Source organism: Aquarana catesbeiana, linkage group LG03 (genome assembly GCF_042186555.1).
Source record: "Aquarana catesbeiana isolate 2022-GZ linkage group LG03, ASM4218655v1, whole genome shotgun sequence".
Lineage (NCBI taxonomy): Eukaryota > Metazoa > Chordata > Amphibia > Anura > Ranidae > Aquarana > Aquarana catesbeiana.
Genome location: NC_133326.1, coordinates 306,860,930 through 306,883,898, shown reverse-complemented (window position 1 = coordinate 306,883,898; position 22,969 = coordinate 306,860,930). Strand labels below are relative to the sequence as shown.

Genomic DNA, 22,969 nt, shown 5'->3' with positions numbered 1-22,969 from the left:
TTACATTTCACTGCTTTTTTTGGTGAATGGGTAGGGGTACAATGTACCCCATACCTATTAAAATAGGGGAGCAAGATCTGGGAGCCCCCTTGTTAAAAGGGGCTTCCAGATTCTGATAAACCCCCTGCCCGCAGACCAACAACCACCGACCAGGGTTGTTGGTAAGAGGCCCTTGTCCCCATCAACATGTGGACAAGGTGCTTTGGGGCGTGTGGCCTGGTATGGTTCAGAAGGGGTGGGTGCTTGCTCGTCCCCCCCTATCCTGACCTCCAGGCTGCATGCTCGAATAAGGGTCTGGTATGGATTTTGGGGGGGCCACGTCAATTTTATTTTACATTTTGGTGTGGGGTTCCCCTAAAAGTCCATACCAGACCCGAAGGGCCTGGTATGTACTGCGGGGGGGGGGGGGGGGGGGACCATACGATGTTGTTTTCCTTGATTTTTGGAATTCCACACCATAATATAATTGAATAAGTACATACCATTGCATCCATTTGAAGAGTTAAAAAATGGAATAAAGCAAACTGATTATGCTGCTGAGTACAATCCATACTTTCAGGAGTTGATGCTGTGAGTGGGAATTGAACTCATGGCTTGAACCTTTGAGGGCAGCAGGGCATACCTCTATGTTACAGTGCTGAGTATATACCTAAAGAGAAAATACATTTACTAATATTTGATTCTATACATTAATGTTTTGCATTTCAGGCACTGCTGTGTTCTTCCGTGCAGCCAGGCGTTCTTCTGTGGCCATCCGATAACGTCACTCAGAGAGTCCGCTCCATGGCTATGTAAGAGACGCCACACAGCGGGTGACAACACAGTGGAGGAAGACCGCCACAGAAGAAGAGTGGCTTTTTTATTGTCGGGTAACCAGCAGTGCAGAAGAACACAGCAGATGGAGAAGACAGCGGCGGCAGGAGAGGCGGCTCTGGGAGAATACAGCTCAGGGAGAAGATGGAGGAGGGAGAGACAGCGTCTGGAGAAGACAGCTCAGGGAAGAAGACAGCTTGGAGATATTATACAATAAAGGACTTGTCAAAAACCGGCTATTGATTTTTTTACATTTCACTGCTTTTTTTGGTGAATGGGTAGGGGTACAATGTACCAGGGCATACCTCTATGTTACAGTGCTGAGTATATACCTAAAGAGAAAATACATTTACTAATATTTGATTCTATACATTAATGTTTTGCATTTCAGGCATTAATATTATAGTAACAACCATGCTCATGCTCATGCTGATGTGGCATTGGCTAATAGGCGTTCGCCTCTTTTCAGCATATGCTGCTGAATATAATGCAAGCTTTCAGTAGGTGATACCATCTGTGTGATTTTCAGCTATTTGAGCACAATTATATTGAGAACATACGTTTACTAGTGTTTGATGGTGGGATTACTTTATATTCTAGGTATAATAGGACTCAGCACAGTGACTTAGGCCCCTTTCACACTTGTGCGACCTGAAAGTTGCACGATTTTGATGCGACTTTAAGCAATGCCTGTGTAATCTTGAGGTCTCTGGATGCAGGAGTCGCAGGGAAAGGCGCGTAATTTTTGCTTGGCAATTTTGCCACAATTCCAGGGAATGCCTGTGCAAACTTGAAGTCTATGGACCTCAACTCACATCAAAGTCAGACCAAAGTAGTACAGAGACTACTTTGAAGTCGCACAGATATGAATGGTACACATTGTAAATCAAGGGGTATGACTTGTCATGTGACTCTGATGTCCAAAGTCGCACAAGTGTGAAAGGGGCCTCAGCCTGACTTTGTGAGCCATTTCAGAGACATCAGTGCACTTTCCTGCACAGATGTCTAGTGAAATCACATAGGTCCCAACTGTCCCTGATTTGAAAGAAAGTCCCTCTGTCCCTCCTCATTTGTCCCTCATTTTGTTCTGATCTGTATGGTTGTATATAAAATGCACCTTTTATCTTTCGAAAAGGGTTTCCCAGCGCTAAACCTTTCATATAATTTCTAAATTGCTTTGTTTGTAAATTTCCAAACCAATCTAAATGAATATTATTGGTAAAAAAAAGCACTTGGAGGTTTAACCAATATTTTTTTTTTTGGAATAATTCTCCATTAAGAAACTGTTTTAGGAGGTGTGTCCTATGCCTACCTACTTTTGCTAATAGGTGTCCCTTATACCCATCTCAAAAAGTTGGGAGGTAATAAATCGCCCCCTGAAGTCGCCCAAAGTAGTGCAGGAACTACTTTTGGGAATTGCTGTGGCGTCTGACCAATTCTGACAGTTCCATTGCCGTCAATAGGCGCCGATTTGGCCTGCAATTTGACGTGTCAGTTCAGAGGTCTGGGAATGCCTGTGTAATATTGTGCCCTATGTACCTCAAGTCACATGAATGTCACACCAAAGTAGTACAGGGACTACTTTGAAGTTGGTGCATCTTAAAGTAGCACAGATACAGTACCTGACTGCGAGATTGTGTTTCCAGCGTGATCCCATTGCGCTGGTTCTCGGCGACAGGGTATTGTGCATGTCGTGCTGCCTCGCTCATCGGGAAAGAAAAACAGTTTTTTTCCTTTCGCGATGAGCGATAGGCAGTGCTGACAGCTAATGCAAAAGTGTGAACAAGATATGGTGAAAAATACTCCTGCGCTTGTGAGATCGTTTGCTGTAAAACAAAGGTTGTATTGTAGTCAGTGGTAGGACTGGGGGGAGATGATAGAGCGTGTCCCGCTGCCATAGCTGACCAGGGGTGGTCTGGAAAGGACTGTTTAGTAGGAAGTGGATGGAAGGCGCGTGATCAGACGCTTACATCAAGAAATGTATGGTTTATTTATGTAAAAGAATACAGACATATAGTCATATAGATATAAAATCATATAAATACTACATAATATTATAAAAAAGGAAAAACAGGTAACAAAAGAAGTACTAGGAAGTTAAAATTGGGGTGTGCCCATATTGAGGCAGGTATTTAAGAAAGGCTGATGTGTTTCGAGGAAAACCTCTTCATCAGAGCCAGGAGAACTGGAGCACAGTCTGTATGGGCCGGTAGGCCGACATGTGTACATGGGGAGAGGTGGTGTGGCTAGTAGGAGGATGTGTCCTGTGATGGACAATTGATTATTCCAAGTTCCATACCAGTCCACGTCCAGGTGTCCTAGATGGGGTATAAATAAGAACAATATACTGTACACTACAGACTGGAGACGTAAGATAAGTTTACATTGAAAAATGCATTCAGAAAGGTCAGATGTGAAAACTTAAAATGATAAAAAGTATATAATATAAATATATTAAAAATAAAATATATTAAAAATAAAAATTACCATATCAGTACAAAGAATTAATGATAGGTAGTGGGATTTTGAAGCACAGAACATGAGATTCTAGTCTAAATACATACAAATGAATACAAATGAAAAAATCGACGCATACATAAGTGTACACACACATACTTGTGTACACATACATGCATATACATGCACACACATACACGTGCATAATACACACGCATGTAGATGCATAAAAAACATATATGCATGTGAGCGATGGTAAATGAAGTAAAAAATGCACTGAGACACATTGAGAGATATTGTCTCTCCGCATGGTAAAACCGGTTGTGCTTCTGTCCGAAGGACATGCGCATGCGTGTAAAGAATCTGCCAGCACGTAAAACGCTGTGCTGGAACAGCTATGTGGAGGTATGCCCCTGTTCATGGAAAGCACAAATGGGGGCACAAAGATGGCCATGTGGTTTGTGCAGAAACAGAAATGTGTTCATTCAAATGGAAATCCACAAAAATATATACAAAAATGCATATATCAAATGTACATAAAAATCTAAAACGCATATGCATATATATAAATGAAGAAACAATATGCACAAAATAAATATATGTATATATTCACATAAATCTATATGTATACATATACACACATGCATACACACACATGTGGAGACCACCCCTACACAGCATGTATTATGCCTATGTAGAACCAGTGTCATGGCGGTAGGGTGGGAATGTGTAGTTTGTGCAACGCAATAGCGGAGAGTGGCGGGAGTGAATACATTGGGGGGATAGTCTGGTGTTGGTGACCAAAAATTGGAGGTGGCAGACAGGTGGGCTGATGACAGAACGCACCTACCTATGAATGAAATTAGAATATAAATAGATTGTATTTTCTTTTTGCGGAGCTGTTAGGCTGTCAGATGTGCCTGTAGTGAAACATAAGTTGAGCAGGGAAAGTAAGCAAACTCTTATGGACACTGCTGGGTTTAACAGGATAAGGAAGGTACAAAGACCATTGTGGATAACCTGTCTTCAGGAGAAGTGTGTAAACACAGCTGCAAACTGTAGAGATCCTTTGGAGTGGAGAGCCGTGTGATCCTGGCAGCAGAAGGGGGGGAGGAGGAGGGAGGAGGTGTCCTTGAGATTTTGTGATGCGGTTGTGCTGGGGGTTTTAAAAGACTCTGGGGGGCGGGTCCGAGGGCGGGCTAGAAGTTGGTGGTGCCAGTGAGAAGGAGTGGGTGTGGCCTGCCTATGGAACATACGCCAGCGTGTGAGTGGGCGTGGTCGTGCGTTCCAGAAGACACTAGCATGACTCCTGTCAGCTCGCAGAGGAGGGCGGGCCGGCAGGGGATCTTCCGTGCATGAGCCGAGCCGTCATAGTAGACGGCAGGCTCAAGTAGCATTCGTCAGCAAGCCCCTATAAGGTGTGCTTAATGTACTGGCATGCATGTCATGCAGAACATCAGATGCAAAGGAGCCACCCACACACCCACAAATGCGCCGGCGACACAGCCATATAATGGAATGAAAAGGCTATTGTTGAAACCAATTCAGCCATATAAAGTAATGTGATATGAAAAGTGTGACTATGATTTGAATAGTGAACCGGAGGTATTTCGTGTAGAGCATATATATATATATATATATATATATATATATATATATATATATATATATATATATATATATATATATATATATAGGTTTATATGGGCTATATAACAGCTGAAGTGGATACTATGAGGAGAAATGGTGTACATGAAACTGCGGGGACAGGAGAGGACAGGGTATACAGAGTTTATCGTATGGTGTAATGATGGTGATGATATGAAGGGGAACACAGGTAATAAGGGGGGGCTGGGAATGGCTAGGATGGGGGGGGGCAAAGCATGATGGTGATATTCTGTATCTAAATGGCCACGTGGATATCTAGATCTTCATTCATTCCATCAGGAACCAATGACTTAAGAGTGAAAATCCAGAATAATTCTTGTTTACAGAGTCTTCTGTATCTCCTCCCATTATCAGCATCTTTTTTGATAGCTTCAATGCCAAACACTTTGATGGATGTTGGATTGCTGTTATGACATTCTCTGAAATGCCTAGGTACTGAATAGCTGTGGCATTTTTTTATTTTTACTCTGATGGTACGTGTTACTATTGATTATGCTGCATTTGTGTTCGCTAAATCTTGTCCTGAGTGGACGTATTGTACGCCCAACATACAGAAGACCGCATGGACAGATAAGACCATAGATTACATAGGAGGTCCCGCAATTGATGAACTGTTTGATTTTGTGGTACTGGCCGTCGGACCCCATGATTTCTTTTTTGCGGTGTGCCATGAAGGCACAGGCTCCACAGTTTTTGGTTCCACACTTGTAGTTGCCTTTCTGGTCGAAGATGGATGCCTAAACTACTGGTTTGGGTGGTAGAACTGGATTGAGGATGGGATCCTGCTTGAGAATGTTCCAATTTTTCTCGATGGCTCTCTGTATGTCAAATGCTTTGGTGTTATATTGTGTACTGAATCTGATGGGGTTGGAGATGTTGCTGTCGGTGGTCCTTTTATTGTCGCTCGTTTTGTTAGCCTCCATTGCCATAGTGACAGAGGGATGTTCGTCGTACTGGGTCCAATATTTGTAAAAGGCCTGTTTGATTAGTGATTCTTTATAACCCTTCTCAAGAAATTTCTTTGTTAAGATGGATCCCTGTTTTTCATATTCACTTTTCTTAGTGCAGGTTTTCTTCAGCCTGCAGAATTGCCCGTGGGGTATGTTACGGATCCATTTGGGATGGTGGTGACTTTTGGCGTGGAGGTAGGAATTTCCAGCACTAGGTTTGAAATGGGTTTTGGATATGATGCTGCCTTCCTCAATTTGCAGATCTAAGTCCAGAAAGACGAGTGATGTGTTGTCGACCACATGGGTAAAAGAGATACCATAAGGATTGGAGTTGCAGTATTCCAGAAATTTGTTTAGATCCATATGTGATCCGTTCCAAATGATCAGGATGTCATCAATGTATCCGGTGTAGAGGGCGAGCTGATCTTTAAAAGGATTGTTGGACCAGATGAACAGATCTTCCCACATGCCCATGAAGAGGTTTGCGTAGCTAGGGGCAAATTTTGCTCCCATGGCAGTTCCCTTGGTTTGGCGAAAATACTCGCCCACGAAGGAGAAGTAGTTGTGAGTGAGGCAGAATTCGATGGAGTCGAGGAGGAATTTGGTCTGTAGAGGGTGTATGTTACTCTTGGAGAGAAAGTGTTTGGCTGCTTCTAAGCCATATTTGTGTTCGATGGAGGTATAGAGAGAAGAGACATCCAATGAGAGCCATTTGAAATGCGGTTGCCAAGAAAAGGATGAAAGGATGTCGAGCATGTGTCCGGAATCTTTTACGTATGATGGTATTTGTATTACTAAGTCTTGTAGGAAGTGGTTGATATAACAACCTAGATTGCTGGTTAAGCTGTTGATCCCAGCAATAATAGGTCTGCTGGGTGGATTTGTCTGATTCTTGTGAATTTTGGGGATATGGTAGAAATGGGGAGTCAGTGGATGCTGTTTGTTTAGGAAAAGGAGTTTGCTTTTCGTGATGACTCCATTATCCTTAGCTTGATTTAATAGGACTTCGAGGGAGGTTGCAAAAGATGGTAGTGGGTCAGCAGGGAGTTTCTCATATGTGTCGGTATCTCCAAGGAGTCTCAGGGCCTCTGCCAGATAGTCAGCTTGATTTTGAATCACTAGACCCCCGCCTTTATCAGCTTGCCTAATACTTCTAGCCTGCCCTCGGACCCGCCCCCCAGAGTCTTTTAAACGCCCAGCACAACCGCATCACAAAACCTTTCCTATCACTAGGCAGCAAGACGCTTTCCATGCAGACATCAGCTGCCTCAAGGACACCTCCTCCTCCTCCCCTTCTGCTGCTAGGATCACACGGCTCTCCACTCCAAAGGATCTCTACAGTTTGCAGCTGTGTTTACACACTTCTACTGAAGACAGGTTAGCCACAATGGTCTTTGTACCTTCCTTATCCTGTTAAACCCAGCAGTGTCCATAAGAGTTTGCTTACTTTCCCTGCTCAACTTATGTTTCACTACAGGCACATCTGACAGCCTAACAGCTCTGCAAAAAGAAAATACAATCTATTTACATTCTAATTTCATTCATAGGTAGGTGCGTTCTGTCATCAGCCCACCTGTCTGCCACCTCCAATTTTTGGTCACCAACACCAGACTATCCACTCCCGCCACTCTCCGCTATTGCGTTGCACAAACTACACATTCCCACCCTACCGCCATGACACTGGTTCTACATAGGCACAATACATGCTGTGTAGGGGTGGTCTCCACATGTGTGTGTATGCATGTGGACATGTATATGTGTGTATATGTATATATATGTGTGCATATGTGTGTGTATATGTGTATATATATATATATATATATATATATATATGTGTGTACAGATTTATGTGATTTATTTTGTGCATATTGTTTCTTTATTTATATATATGCATATGTGTTTTAGATTTTTATGTACATTTGATATATGCATTTTTGTATATATTTTTGTGGATTTCCATTTGAGTGAACACATTTCTGTTTCTGCACAAACCACATGGCCATCTTTGTGCCCCCATTTGTGCTTTCCGTGAACAGGGGCATACCTCCACATATCTGTTCCAGCACAGCGTTTTACGTGCTGGCAGAGTCTTTACACGCATGCGCATGTCCTTTGGGCAGAAGCACAACCGGTTTTACCATGCGGAGAGACAATATCTCTCAATGTGTCTCAGTGCATTTTTTACTTCATTTACCATCGTTCATATGCACATATGTTTTTTATGCATCTACATGCGTGTGTATTATGCGCGTGTATGTGTGTGCATGTATATGCATGTATGTGTACACGAGTATGTGTGCGTACACTTATGTATGCGTAGATTTTTTCATTTGTATTCATTTGTATGTATTTAGACTAGAATCTCATGTTCTGTGCTTCAAAATCCCACTACCTATCATTAATTCTTTGTACTGATATGGTAATTTTTATTTTTAATATATTTTATTTTTAATATATTTATACTATATACTTTTTAAGATTTTAAGTTTCCACATCTGACCTTTCTGAATGCATTTTTCAATGTAAACTTATCTTACGTCTCCAGTCTGTAGTCCTACTAGCCACACCACCTCTCCCCATGTACACATGTCGGCCTACCGGCCCATACAGACTGCTCCAGTTCTCCTGGCTCTGATGAAGGTGGTTTTCCTCGAAACGCATCAGTCTTTCTTAAATACCTGCCTCAATATGGGCACACCCCAATTTTAACTTCCTAGTACTTATTTTGTTACCTGTTGTTCCTTTTTTATAATATGTAGTATTTGTATGATTTTATATCTATATGACTATATGTCTGTATTCTTTTACATAAATAAACCATACATTTCTTGATGTAAGCGTCTGATCACACGCCTTCCATCCACTTCCTACTAAACAGTGCTGACAGCTGTCTGGTATGAATCATGAGGGGGAACGCTGCGCCAAATTTTAAATAAAAAACCGGCATGGGTTCCCCCCCCAGGGGCATACCATGCCCTTAGGTCCAGTATGGATTTTAAGGGGAACCCCCTACACCGAAAAATCGGCATGGGGTCCCCCCAAAATCCATACCAGACCCTTATCCAAGCACACAGCCCAGCCGGTCAGTAAAGGGGATGGGGAAGAGCGAGCGCCCCCCCCCCCCTCCTGAACCGTACCAGGCCGCATGCCCTCAAAATGGGGGGTGGGCGCTTTGGGGCAGGGGGGCGCCCTGCGGCCCCCCCACCCCAAAGCACCTTGTCCCCATGTTGATGAGGACAAGGGCCTCTTCCTGACAACCATTGCCGTTGGTTGTCGGGGTCTGCAGACAGAGGGCTTATCGGAATCCGGGAGTCCCCTTTAATAAGGGGGCCCCCAGATCCCGGCCCCCCACCCTATGTGAATGAGTATGGGGTACATTGTACCCCTACCCATTCCCCTGGGGGAAAAGTAAAATAAAAAAAACACACTACACAGGTTTTCAAAGTAATTTATTAGGCAACTCTGGGTGTCTTCTTCTGACTTTGGGGGTCTTCTTCCGACTTCTCCGTTCTCTCCGGCCTCTTCTCCCGGTGTCCGTTTCTCCTCCCGGTGTCCGGCCTCTTCTCCCAGGGTCCGGTTCTTCTCCGCTCTTCTGCCGGGCTCCTCCGCTATTTTCTGCTCTTTTGCTGGCTCTTTTGCTAGCGGTGGCCCGGTCTTCTTCGCCGTCTTCTTCCTTCTTCTCTTCTTCCGATAGTAATAAAAATATATAATGAATCTGAAGATAACAACGTATCTATACAAAAAAAAGGGGAAAGAATATATATGCACATAGCCCCTCCAAGAGATCACAAAAAGAAGGTGACATCCAAAAATGGAAAAACCTACCTAGGTTGTAAGGATGAAAAGGTACTGTACACAGACCGGTGGGGAAATGGGAAATGAGGGGAAATGGGGGAAAGCTGATTTCCACACCGGTCTGTGTACCTTTTTATCCTTACAACCTAGATAGGTTTCTCCATTTTTGGATGTCACCTCCTTTTTGTGATCTCTTGGAGGGGCTATGTGCATATATATTCATTCCCCTTTTTTTTTTATATAGATACATTGTTATCTTCAGATTCATTATATATTTTTATTACTATTTTCTCCTCTCCCTGCTCTCTTTCCACTTTCTTTCCTGGTCTGAAATTCGGAATCCAGTGGGGCTGTTGGGTGTAAGGAAGGGGATAGTTTTTTACTTTTTCTCCCCTCCCTCTACGTTAATTCTTCTATCTTACACTGACCACTATCCGGTGGATGGTCTGTGGGAGACCCCTCGCCTCAATTATTCCTCACCCTTTAAAGTTTGTTTGGATGCGTTTATGTACTTCTTTGCTATTATGATGTAAGTACTGTTATGTATGTTTGATCAATATGCAGTATTTTGTGTTAGGACCTATTGAATGATCACTGTGCATTTAAATCTCATAGACACTGTACTTCCTATGAAAACCCCTGATGAAGGAGACTAGAGTCCATCTCTGAAACGTTGTTGGGTTTAGGATTGTGTATCGTGTCTTTTCGCTAAACGTTTGTACATTATTATGCATCCTTCTTTATTTGTTCATTCTTTATTTATTATGTGTTTTTTCTATATACAATAAACCTTATACGTTTTTACATAATTTTTGTTATGGTAGTGCCTTGAAAGTCCCACCCCTAGGAGGTTTCTCCATTTCCATGTTCATTTGGGATGTGGCACACCTTTATTGTAAGCAGTTCTATTTGGATATCCTCGTTTAATTTCTGTATTTCTACATATGATATTTGAAGGCTCAGTTTGAGCCCTGGTTCACACTGACAGTGGGAGGAAATCGTTCAGCTGAACTCACACAATTTCATTCCCGCATGTCAGTCCCGACTGCGGGGGCAATATCAGAGACATATGTGCAGGTTTCTGCACTGATATCAATACAAATCACACCCCAAAGTCACACCAATTAGAACGTTGCAATTGCTACAGATTTGACATGTCAAATCGCACCAATGTGAACCAGAGCTGACACATACAACACTGCCTATCCACCAGCTGAATTCATTACCTGCAGTTCTCTACAGCTGTTATATATAAAGATTCCACCTTTATCACTTACTTGCAGGTGTGCTGAAACCTAGGTTTACATTGGAGCGATTTGTCATGCAATTTGAGAGATTAAATCGCATGACAAGTCACAGCCTATTGGCAGCAATGGCACTGTTATAATCGTTGCGACACCGATTTTGCTGCGCCGCACCAATTTGCAAAAGTAGATCCTGCAATACTTTTGCTAATTTCAGGCGTGACTTCAATAGACATCTGTGTATGAAGCCACACAGATGTCTATCAAGTAGCACCTGAAATTGCGCTGACCTTGCTACTTTGAAATTGTGCTACATCAAGTTAAGTAGTGCGATTTCAAAGTAGCATCAATGTGAACCAGGGTGAAGACTATTTTTTTTGGTGCACAAATACATATAGAAATAAGGTATAAAAAGGTATAAAATAAGAAAATAAGAATAGAAATAAGGTATAAAAAGATATTGCACTTCTCCAAAACCACCACCCCCAAAACTAATTAAAAGAAAGAAAAAAGAGAAAAAAAAAACACACCCACAACAAGCTCAATAATGTACTTTTATTTTGCCAGCAGAAACAAATGTACATTCATTTACTAGCTTCAATTCTACAGGATATATTGTGCTACATTTAGCAAAACAGTTAGGAATTGGATTTTAAGGGCCCTGCTCATAGGAGATCTAAAAAAACTTGCCACCACCCTCATTTATAGCTGGCTATCGCAGTAAGCGGCATTAGAGGGTTACAAACAGATATAAACAAGGCCTGGGGAATGCCCAGGAAAAAATTCCAAGCCTACTTACCACCAGCTTGCAGACAACCAAATTACCCTGTCTAACAGTATGCGTTAAAAACAGGGGTTTAGTCCGCACGCATTTGCAAACGCATGTGTAAGCCACAGAGCCTCGTCACGGCACCCTGATATCTGTGGTCCTAACACTAAAATATGAGTGTCCCCACAGTGGAGGCACATGCATTCTGATGGATAAATGAGAGCAGGTGGACTAAAGGAAGGGCAGCCCATCCCTTCTTAAAGGTATAGGAGCACACCAGACACCCAGCAAATAGCACAATGGCTGCAAAGGTGCTGGTGCGTTGCTGGACCAATACACACACCAAGGTGATCTCAAAAAACTTGCCACCACCCTCATTTATAGCTGGCTATCACAGTAAGCCAATCACATTGGAGGGCTAGTCTGTGAGCTGGTGGTAAGTAGGCTTGGAATTTTTTCCTGGGCATTCCCCAGGCCTTGTTTATATCTGTTTGTAGCCCTCCAATGCCGCTTACTGCGATAGCCAGCTATAAATGAGGATGGTGGCAAGTTTTTTTAGATCACCTTGGTGTGTGTATTGGTCCAGCAACGCACCAGCACCTTTGCAGCCATTGTGCTATTTGCTGGGTGTCTGGTGTGCTCCTGTACCTTTAGGAAGGGATGGGCTGCCCTTCAGTCCACCTGCTCTCATTTATCCATCAGAATGCATGTGCCTCTTCTGTGGGGACACTCATATTTTAGTGTTAGGACCACAGATATCAGGGTGCTGTGACGAGGCTCTGTGGCTTACGCATGCGTTTGCAAATGCGTGCGGACTAAACCCCTGCTCATAGGAGCTTACAATCTAAAATTTGTCTAAACCTTAGAGTGGACACAGCTTTACTTTCAGTGTATAACGGGCAACATCACATTTTTATCTGCAAGATTATAGAAACATACTTAACATTCATTCTTACAAAGAATCCCAACATAATATTAAAAAAGGCTCTTATTCAAAACATAACACCCACCACCAGCCCACAATCCACACACATACATTGGTGACCATGTTCTGCTGGAACCTGCATTTCTGTGTACATTATTAAGCAATGAGATCAAAGAGTAGAAGGTCAGCACATGCTCCCAAACCATTTTTGCATGGTCAGACAGGAACAATACACACACAACATTGACAGCATGGCCACATAAATCCACTTTTGATGGAAAAAATGCACAAGAATTTCAACAAACAGCCCCTAGTTGGGCGTTTGACATTATGCACACTATCATTCCTTCTCCCCCACAAATCACAGCAAAAAACCTGACCTTCTGAGGCCAAACAACCCCCCCTCCCCAACTGCAGCCTTTTATATAAGGTAGGTTGTATAGTTAGCACACTGACCCACGCCCAATAGAAGTACACGCCCACCAGTATCTTTCAATCTGTCTCTTCATGTATGTCTAAAGTGATTGCACCGATGAGCAGGAACACACTATTTGCAACTGTGTTATCCCTTGGCTATGTGCATCAAATCTCCAAATACAGGCCAAAGATCGAAGTCCATTTGCATGCACATAACCAAAGCAACGGTTTTCTAAGCATATGTACCTGTGCAGTGTAAACCCTACAATTTTAAATGTCCAAGTCCCTGGGCATACTTAGTGCTAACAAAAATTAACATCAGACAGTCCCTGGGTGCAATGAGCTTCCAATGTAAAGTCCAAAACTAACTTTCGTACATTAGAGACTATTTCGTCAGGAGACAAATATAATACCAGCATGTCTTTGGATTATGGTGAGAAACCCACACAGGGAGAGCATATAAACTTCAACACAAGCATTAGAATGTTGGGAAATTGCACCAGCAACCCCAGTCCTGCTAGACAGAATTGCTACCCACTTAGCCAGCAGGCAGCCTCAAACATGTTATCTGCATCTCTGTGGTGTGAACCAGCCCTAAGTCCATAGCCATGCTCAGTATCACAAGCAATATACAATATATTGGCCTAAGTATCGGGATGCCTGCCTTTTGAATGCACATGAACTGTAATGGCATCCCAGTCTTAGTCCGTAGGGTTCAATATTGAGTTGGCCCACCCTTTGCAGCTATAACAGCTTCAACTCTTCTGGGAAAGCTGTCCACAAGGTTTAGGAGTGTGTCTATGGGAATGTTTGACCATTCTTCCAAGTGCATTTGTGAGGTCAGGCACTGATGTTGGACGAGAAGGCCTGGATTACAGTCTCCACTCTAATTCACCCCCAAGGTGTTCTGTTGTGTTGAGGTCAGAACTCTGTCCAGGCCAGTCAAGTTCCTCCACCCCAAACTCACTCATCCATGTCTTTATGGACCTTGCTTTGTGCACTGGTCCAAATCATTTGGTGGAGGGGGATTATAGTGTGGGGTTATTTTTCAGGGGTTGGGCTTGGTCCCTTAGTTCCAGTGAAGGGAACTCTTAAGGCATCATACCAAGACATTTTGGACAATTTCATGCTCCCAACTTTGTGGGAACAGTTTGGGAATGGCCCCTTCCTGTTCCAACATGACTGCACACCAGTGCACAAAGCAAGATCCATAAAGACATGGATGAGCGAGTTTGGGGTGGAGGAACTTGATTGGCCTGCACCTCAAGCCGATAGAACACCCTTTGGCTGAATTAGAGTAGAGACTGAAAACCAGAACTTCTCATCCAACATCAGTGCCTGGCCTCACAAATGCACTTCTGGAATAGTGGTCAAAATCTCCATAGACACACTAAACCTTGTGGACAGGCTTCCCAGAAGCTGTTCTAGCTGCAAAGGGTGGGCCAAATCAAATTTTAACCCTACAGACTAATGCCCTGTACACACGATAGGATTTTCCGATAGAAAATGTGTGAATAGGACCTTGTTGTCGGAAATTCCCACCGTGTGTAGGCTCCATCACACGTTTTCCATAGGAATTTCCGACACACAAAGTTTGAGAGCTTGATATAAAATTTTCCAACAACAAAATCCGTTGTCTAAAATTCCGATCGTGTGTGCACAAATCCGACGCGCAAAGTGCCACGCATGCTCAGAATAAATTAAGAGACGAAAGCTATTGGCTACTGCCCCATTTATAGTCCCAACGTATGTGTTTTACGCCACCGCGTTCAGAACGATCGGATTTTCCAACAACTTTGTGTGACCGTGTGTATGCAAGACAAGTTTGAGCCAACATCCGTCAGAAAAAATCTATGGATTTTGTTGTCAGAATGTCCAATCAATGTAAGACCGTGTGCATAAGACTGGGCTGCCATTAAAGGTAGGTGTCCCAATACTTTTGGCTAGATAGTTTATCTGGCAATGGTGGTGGAACCCTCCTACACATAAATACAACATTTAGGACCTGGGAGATGAGACAACTTCTCTACGTGAAGCAGCATGTTGGGGATTCAAACCCAGACGCTCAGGGATACTAAGCAGAAGTTCTAACCACTAAGCCATGGAGCTGCCACATGTGGAGTCCTCCTACACATGAATACTCATAAATACTGCATTTCTTTGGACATACAGGTGATGGAATTACATTACTCAAGTGTTATTCTTCTTGATTTATTCTGTGATATTTGGTGGATGAGTGTATAGTGATATTAGTAGTGAATAGTGATATTATCTTCAAATTTTTGGGAATTACATTTTGATTTCTGATGTTGGTACACATATCACATTTTTTGGGCTCAAACTATGATTATTTGGAAATAAGAAAAAGCACAAAAAATTGTGACTCATTTTAAATTTGCATCAGCAATGGTATTATTTGTGGTTTGTAAAGACACCTGTGTCAGTTTGGGGTAAAGATTGTTGTGAGATGGAGAGTAACAAGTGAAAGTGACAGAGAAAAATATAATTTACCAAAACATCAAAACATTCCACATTCTAGTATTCTTAAAAACAAAATAGATGAGAAAAAACAAAATAGAAGTAGCAACATTGTTGCAAGAAACATCTATTTCAGAGAAAGATACATTTCATTTCAACATTAAAAGTATTTATTTATTGTACCATTAGAATCAATGGCTGAAACTTGCATTGGACTATAATAGCGCCGATTTTCATTCTCAAAATGCATTTTAGCCAAGCGCTCACTTTCATATTGACTATAGCGCCTGGTAAAAAAGACACTAAAACTAAGCTAAAATGAGAGCTATTTGCAGGTCTGAGCATGCTCAGTTGTGTTGGAACCTAGTTGTACAAAAACAGGGAATTTATCTCTTCTCAGACTTTTAAAGGTATTTCAATGTAGAAATCACCTTTTCACAAAGTTTAAAAGCAGATTATTTTTAAATAATATACCGCATATTTCCGTACCATTTATACAATTATATCATGCTCTAAACATTATTTCAATGTGCAATTCTCCAGCTTTTAGCAGAGTAAGGATTTGGGCACTATTTAGTTTCAGGGAACTATAGTAAATTCGATTTTGGGAGTATTTTCTCACCAGCGCTATAGTGAATACCATTTTAGTGCTAATTTGCCGCGCTATAGTAAATGACCCCCAATGTGTTTTAATTGTATCTGGGAACATAGGAAAACAACAAATATAGTATCACCATAGAGAGATGCACACATGTAAATAAGATAGAAAGCAAACACCGTTTTACATAAAATACATTTAAAGTGTGTGGAAACCCTACAAAAAGTAAATAAAAATTAATACTCACAAAATTGCGACAGTAATAGCCATCAGACCACACAATGCCATGCAGTGTGGACAACAAATTTCATAAACATTGACATTGTTATCATAAGGGTTTAGATCTGATGCATTTCGGGGGCACAACCCCCTTCCTCAGAGCTGGGCTCTAAGGAAGGGCATGCACCCTTGAAACACGCCAGCTATACACCTCTTTTATGTTGATGTTTATGACATTTGTTGTCCACACTGCATGGCATTGTGTGATCTGATGGCTATTCCTGTTGCAATTTTGTGAGTATTCATTTTTATTTTTTTTTAATAAATGTTTTTTTGGCAATGCATTAGGTGTGCCTTCTTGTCCATTTGTTTTTTGTTGTATCTATTGGATTACCTCGTCTGAGGAGGGCTGCATATGCCTAGTATCCGGAATTATTGTCCTTCCTGCTTTCCACTACAGAGGACCTCATAGTTGGAAGTGTTTGCTAGCTATTGTGTTTCTACTGTATGGAAAACCTATCAATGAATAGCTTTTTCTTTTTCTGTTTTATTGATGCAAAATTATACCTGTTGATCTTGTCAACACTGTTAATAAAATGTCCCCCCCACATGCTCCTTTCCCTGACTTCTCTGTCAAGATCAGTGGCTCAACTATCAACCTGTCCCCACATGCCAGGGTGTTAGGTGTAATCTTGGGTTCTTAACTATCCTTTGACCCCACATCCAATTACTGTCCATAGCTTGCCCCTCAACCTACGCAACATCTCCAAAATACGCCCCTTCCTAACCATTGACACCACAAAGCTTCTAATTGACTTGCCGGTTATCTCTTGCCTTGACTACTGCAACTCCCTCCTCATTTGATTATCTTTACATAGGTTATCCTCCCTTCGGTCCATCATGAATGTTGCTGCCAGATTCATCCACTTTACCAACCATTCGGTGTCTGCTACCCCTCTCTGCTAATCTCCTCCATTGGCTTCTGCTCACTCAACAAATTGAATTTAAAATACTAACAACAACTTACAAAACCATCCACAACTCGGGCCCCAGCTACATCAGTAACCTAGTCTTAAAATACCAACCAAACAGTTCTCTCATGACCTCCTGCTCTCTAGCTCCTTTGTCACATCTTATGCCTGCCTCCAGGACTCCTCCTGAGCCTCCCTCATCCTATGAAACGCCATACCCCCATCAACCGGATTATCTCCTACCCTGTACTGTCTGCCCTCATGTTGTAAACCACTGCCCAAATTGTTGCCACTAAATAAATCCTGTATAAAAATAATGAAAACAGAGCTCTCCTATGTTTTCTGCATGTGGTATTTCTTATCTTGGACTACAAATTTGTCCCTTTGCTGTGCATAGTGGGAGAGATTTAGCAAAATACAATGGGCAGAGTTAACACCACTCAATCCATAGGGGATCTTTAAATTTAAAAAAAAACTTTGGCAAATATGCATGTTTTGCAGAGATTGTATTTTTTATTCTTTATTTCTGTCTTGAAATATACTTTAACCACTTGCCGACCGGGCCATAGCCGAAAGACGGCTACAGCACTGCTGGCTTATTCTGGGTGGACGTCCATGGACGTCCTCCTAGAATCTTGCTCTTGCAGCGCCCCTTGGGGTGCGCTCCCGCAAACATCCGTGACCGCCGGGTCCAGTAGATCTGGTGCATCACGGATCACGGGAAATGGCCGCTTGTAGCGGCCGTTTACCACGTGATCGCTCCGTCAAATGACGGAGCGATCACTTGTAAACAAACCGGCATCATATCATGACGCGGGTTCCTCCCTCCCCACTCTGCACCAATCTATACAATGCGAGGGGGAGAGATCTTTTTAGCAGAGCTGTGGGCTGGATCTGTAGTGCCCACAGTGCTGCTCTGTGCCCATACTGTGCAATAATGTGCAATACACTGCAGTACTCTGCAATAATGTGCAATACTCTGCAATACTCTGCAATAATTTGCAATACCTTGCAATACCCTGCAATACTCACCAATACTCTGCCAATACTCGCCAATACTCTGCAATAAATTTTAACAGAAACAAAGATTTTTTTTACCGAATTTTCAGTATTTTTTGATTTATAGCACAAAAAATAAAAAAACCCAGCGGTGATTAAATACCACCAAAAGAAAGCTCTATTTGTGTGAAAAAAAGGACACAAATTTCATATGGGTACAGTGTTGCATGACTGAGTAATTGTCATTCAAAGTGTGAGAGCACCGAAAGCTGAAAATTGGTCTGGTTAGGAAGGGGGTTTAAGTGCCCATTTGTCAAGTGGTTAAAAGATGCACAAAGTATTTAATCTTGTTTAGGACCCTCTCTGTTTCCTTTTTCTGTTGTGCACTCATTATGTCACATTAATGACACCCAATTGCAGAGCAATCCCCATACTTAAGATTTTTTTAAATATATAACGCATTTTTAGGAGAAAGTTAGTATACTGGAATGGAATATAATTTAAATGAGGAAGGATATTTATCTGTTTATCTATTTTAGTTTTTGGTTGTGAGAATAATTTGATAAATAAAACATTTATTTACATTGTTGGGACCTGTTTTCCTTTCTTCTTGCAGCTTAATGACATTATAGTAAGCACGCCTGGGACTGCTATGCAGATGTACTTCCTGGAGACATTGCTGCTTCAAGACAAGCCATTACTTTTTGTCGGCCCCACAGGCACTGGAAAGACAGCTATTACAAACAGCTTCCTGCGACACTTACCCCAAGAAAAATATGTTGTATGTCAAATTAACTTCTCAGTGCAAGCTTCAGCTAATCAGACCCAGGACATCTTCCTAACAAAACTCGAAAGGTACCCTGACTTTTAATTAAAATCAAGTGTGTAATAGTGCTGAATTTGCTCCACAGAGATTACCTCACAAAATAATATTAACCGCTCTGCTTCAGCCTCTGACAGTGCAAATGAAATCTGATTTGTTTCACTCTGCACTGTTTACAGGCACACAAACTACATTTTAATTGTTGTTGACAAAAATTCTGATTTATATGGAGCAGGAAATAGAGCCCAATGCAAGAGAGCATGTGTCATTTTAAATTTTTCTTATGAAAACTCTTCCATGGGAGTATAAATAGACATCTGGTCCTGGGCATTCTGCAGTCCATGGTATATTAAAATGAATCACTAAATTGTGACTTAATAGGAAATAAGGGCCATCTGTCAATGTAAGATCAAAGCAGCAGGTGCATACTTGCCAACAAAAGGAGGGTTAAGGTAACGTCTTTGAGGATGAGATTGTAAAATGCATTTTTTTCCCTTACAAACATGCAATGTTACTGTGTAATGAAAGCAAGTCTTTGCGGTTGAGATTGAAAAAAGCATTTTTTCTCCCTTACAAACACCCAGTGTTAGTTTGTAATAAAAACATCTGTCTATGTAATATAACTTTGATACATAATTATGATACATGCTATCGTATAATATAAATATTATATATAATGCAGTATAGTGTGTGTGGACTGTCTGCATTGTAATATGCTAAACAACTATTTCTGTTGGATCCATGGCCTTAGTTCTATGCTCTCTCTTTGCTTTTAATATCCTTGTGATTAAGGAAAGTTTCTGTCATTACTCAAAAGGGGGGAACCGGATGGGACTTTAGCGGTACCAGATTGACTAATAAAAGAAAATGTTGTCAAATATACACTTTATTGACAAAGATTAAAAATGACCATTAGGGATGAGCTTCGAGTTCGAGTCGAACCCCCACAACCACCGAGCAAGGGGTGTGGGGATGAGGCCCTTGTCCCCATCAACATAGGGACAAGGTGCTTTGGGGGGCTACCCCAAAGCACCCTCCCAATGTTGAGGGCATGTGGCCTGGTATGGTTTGGGGGGCGCTCTCTCGTCCCCCCTCTTTTCCTGCGGCCTGCCAGGTTGCGTGCTCGGATAAGGGTCTGGTATAGATTTTGAGGGGGACTCCTACGCCATTTTTAAAAAAAAATTTCGTTCAGGGTTCCCTTGTGGGGAATTCCCATGCCGTTTTTATCAATGAACTTTTATGTGTATTGTCAGACCGACAATTCATTAATAGCCGCGAGTAGTTTTAAATGACTTTTTTTCCTTTGAAATGTCATTTTGCTGTCAGACTGTTCTAAACACAGGAAACATGTGCCCCTTTACAGGCATACTATAGACACCCCCCAGGTATGAAATTTTAAGGAATATTACACTTTTATTGTTTCACTTTAAGCATTATTAAAATCACTGCTCCCGAAAAAATGGCTGTTTTTAAAACTTTTTTTTGCATTGATCCATGTCCCCTGGGGCAGGACCCAGGTCCTCAAACACTTTTTATGACAAAAACTTGCATATAAGCCTTTAAAATTAACACTTTTGATTATTCATGTTCGAGTCCCATAGACTTTAACGGTGTTCGCGTGTTCGAACAAATTTTTGCCTGTTCGCATGTTCTGGTGCGAACTGAACAGGGGGGTGTTCGGCTCATCCCTAATGACCATACATCAGGAGTAGATAACAACCGATGCATCAGTAAAGCTATGCATCATATGAAGTTCCATCCATTAAGGTGTCATTCAGATGGCAACAAGAGAACCTCAATGCATTCAATAATATGCTTATAGATAATACATGCTTCAAAAATCCTATCAAAATATATAAATCAAAAACAATTCAAAATAAACAAATCATATCCCCAAACAGGCACTTTGTGGTATCACTATTAAGTACCACATATTATCAATACAATGTAATACATCATTATCAGACAACGAACCTTCCCAGTGCAATAGTATAAAAATAGGAATTCAAGATACATTCCCCTATCCAATATAGAGAAACATAAAGATGGGCCTAATCCTCTACAGGAACGGCTTGTAAGACAGCATTTAATTAATCCCTGAGGGCTTCTTAGCTTCAGGTCTTTCTATCCATAAGGTTTCTTTATGAAGAATTTGTTTATCCCAATCATCACCATGTGGGTCCTCCAGTATCATCTCCAGCACAGTAAATTTTACAATTGAGGTGTCAAATTTGTGCCCAGATGGCAGCTGACTGGGGTAACCATTTTGGCATTGTGTGAGGAATATATATGATCGTAGATTCTTTGCCTAAATTGGCAGATGGTTTTGCCAATATAGTAGGCCCCGCACTTGCAGGACATGAGATATATTACTGCTTGTGTTTCACAACTTGCATGGAATCATGGGGTAAAGATTTCCCCATTGGGTAATTGAAAATGTGTACCTGTATTGACCCAGGGACAATAAGTACACTGTCCACAAATTGAGACACCTGGGGACAACATCCTAGTGTTCCTAGTGTTCCCACTAGCAGTAATTCTGTTTCCCACAGATGTCGTCTTATGGAACACTATCTCTGGGGATCCCCTCAGATATTTTTTGAGGGTTACATCTTCACAGAGAAAGTGCCAATGTTTTTGTAGGCAATTTTATAAGACTTGATGTTGTGCTGAGTATTTAGTGATACATTTAATTGTTTGTTGTTCTGTTTTGGGTGTGTGAATAGGATATAAAAGGGAGATTCGATTTTTGTTGAGTGCTTTGTTATAAGCCCTTAGCAGGAGGCTTTTACTATACACTTGTTGGAGGATGCGTTGTCGCAGGACTGCTGCTTGTGTCTTAAATTCCTGTTCATGTGTACAATTTTGTCTAAGATGAACATATTGAGCATACAGTATGCTTTGAACCAAAGCTGGATGTCCACCCTGGGTGTGTAAAATGGTGTTGCCCGCAGTTTCTTTGCAGTAAATCTTAGTGGCAATGCAGTTATCCATGTCTTTATATATTTGGAGCTCTAAGAAGGATATGGAATCCATATCCCAGTTCATGGTAAATTTCAAGTTGTACAGTGGGGCAAAAAAGTATGTAGTCAGCCACCAATTGTGCAAGTTCTCCCACTTAAAAAGATGAGAGAGGCCTGTAATTGTCATCATAGGTATACCTCAACTATGAGAGACAAAATGTGGAAACAAATCCAGACTAGGGATGAGCTTCGAGTTCGAGTCGAACTCATGTTCGACTCGAACATTGGCTGTTCACAAGTTCACCGAACAGCGAACAATTTGGGGTGTTCGCGGCAAATTCGAATGCCGCGGAACACCCTTTAAAAGTCTATGGGAGAAATCAAAAGTGCTAATTTTAAAGGCTAATATGCAAGTTATTGTCATAAAAAGTGTTTGGGGACCTGGGTCCTGCCCTAGGGGACATGGATCAATGCAAAAAAAAGTTTTAAAAACGGCCGTTTTTTCAGGAGCAGTGATTTTAATAATGCTTAAAGTCAATCAATAAAAGTGTAATATCCCTTTAAATTTCGTACCTGGGGGGTGTCTATAGTGTGCCTGTAAAGGGGCGCATGTTTCCTGTGTTTAGAACAGTCTGACAGCAAAATGACATTTTGAAGGAAAAAACTCATTTAAAACTACTCGCGGCTATTGCATTGCCGACAATACACATAGAAGTTCATTGATAAAAACGGCATGGGAATTCCCCAAAGGGGAACCCCGAACCAAAATTAAAAAAAAAAAATGACGTGGGAGTCCCCCTAAATTCCATACCAGGCCCTTCAGGTCTGGTATGGATATTAAGGGGAACCCCGGCCAAAATTTTTTAAAAAAAATGACGTG

General features: G+C 41.6%; 1 protein-coding gene across 1 annotated transcript in view; it reads left to right on the top strand.

Moving 5' to 3' along the window:
• Positions 1 to 22,969, top strand: part of LOC141133958 (dynein axonemal heavy chain 3-like) — a 3,453,856-nt gene that overhangs the window by 1,935,032 nt on the left and 1,495,855 nt on the right. The window contains exon 42 of the mRNA XM_073623563.1: positions 18,920 to 19,158. Within this exon, the coding sequence (XP_073479664.1) occupies positions 18,920 to 19,158 (239 nt within the window). The remainder of the gene's footprint in view (positions 1 to 18,919; positions 19,159 to 22,969) is intronic.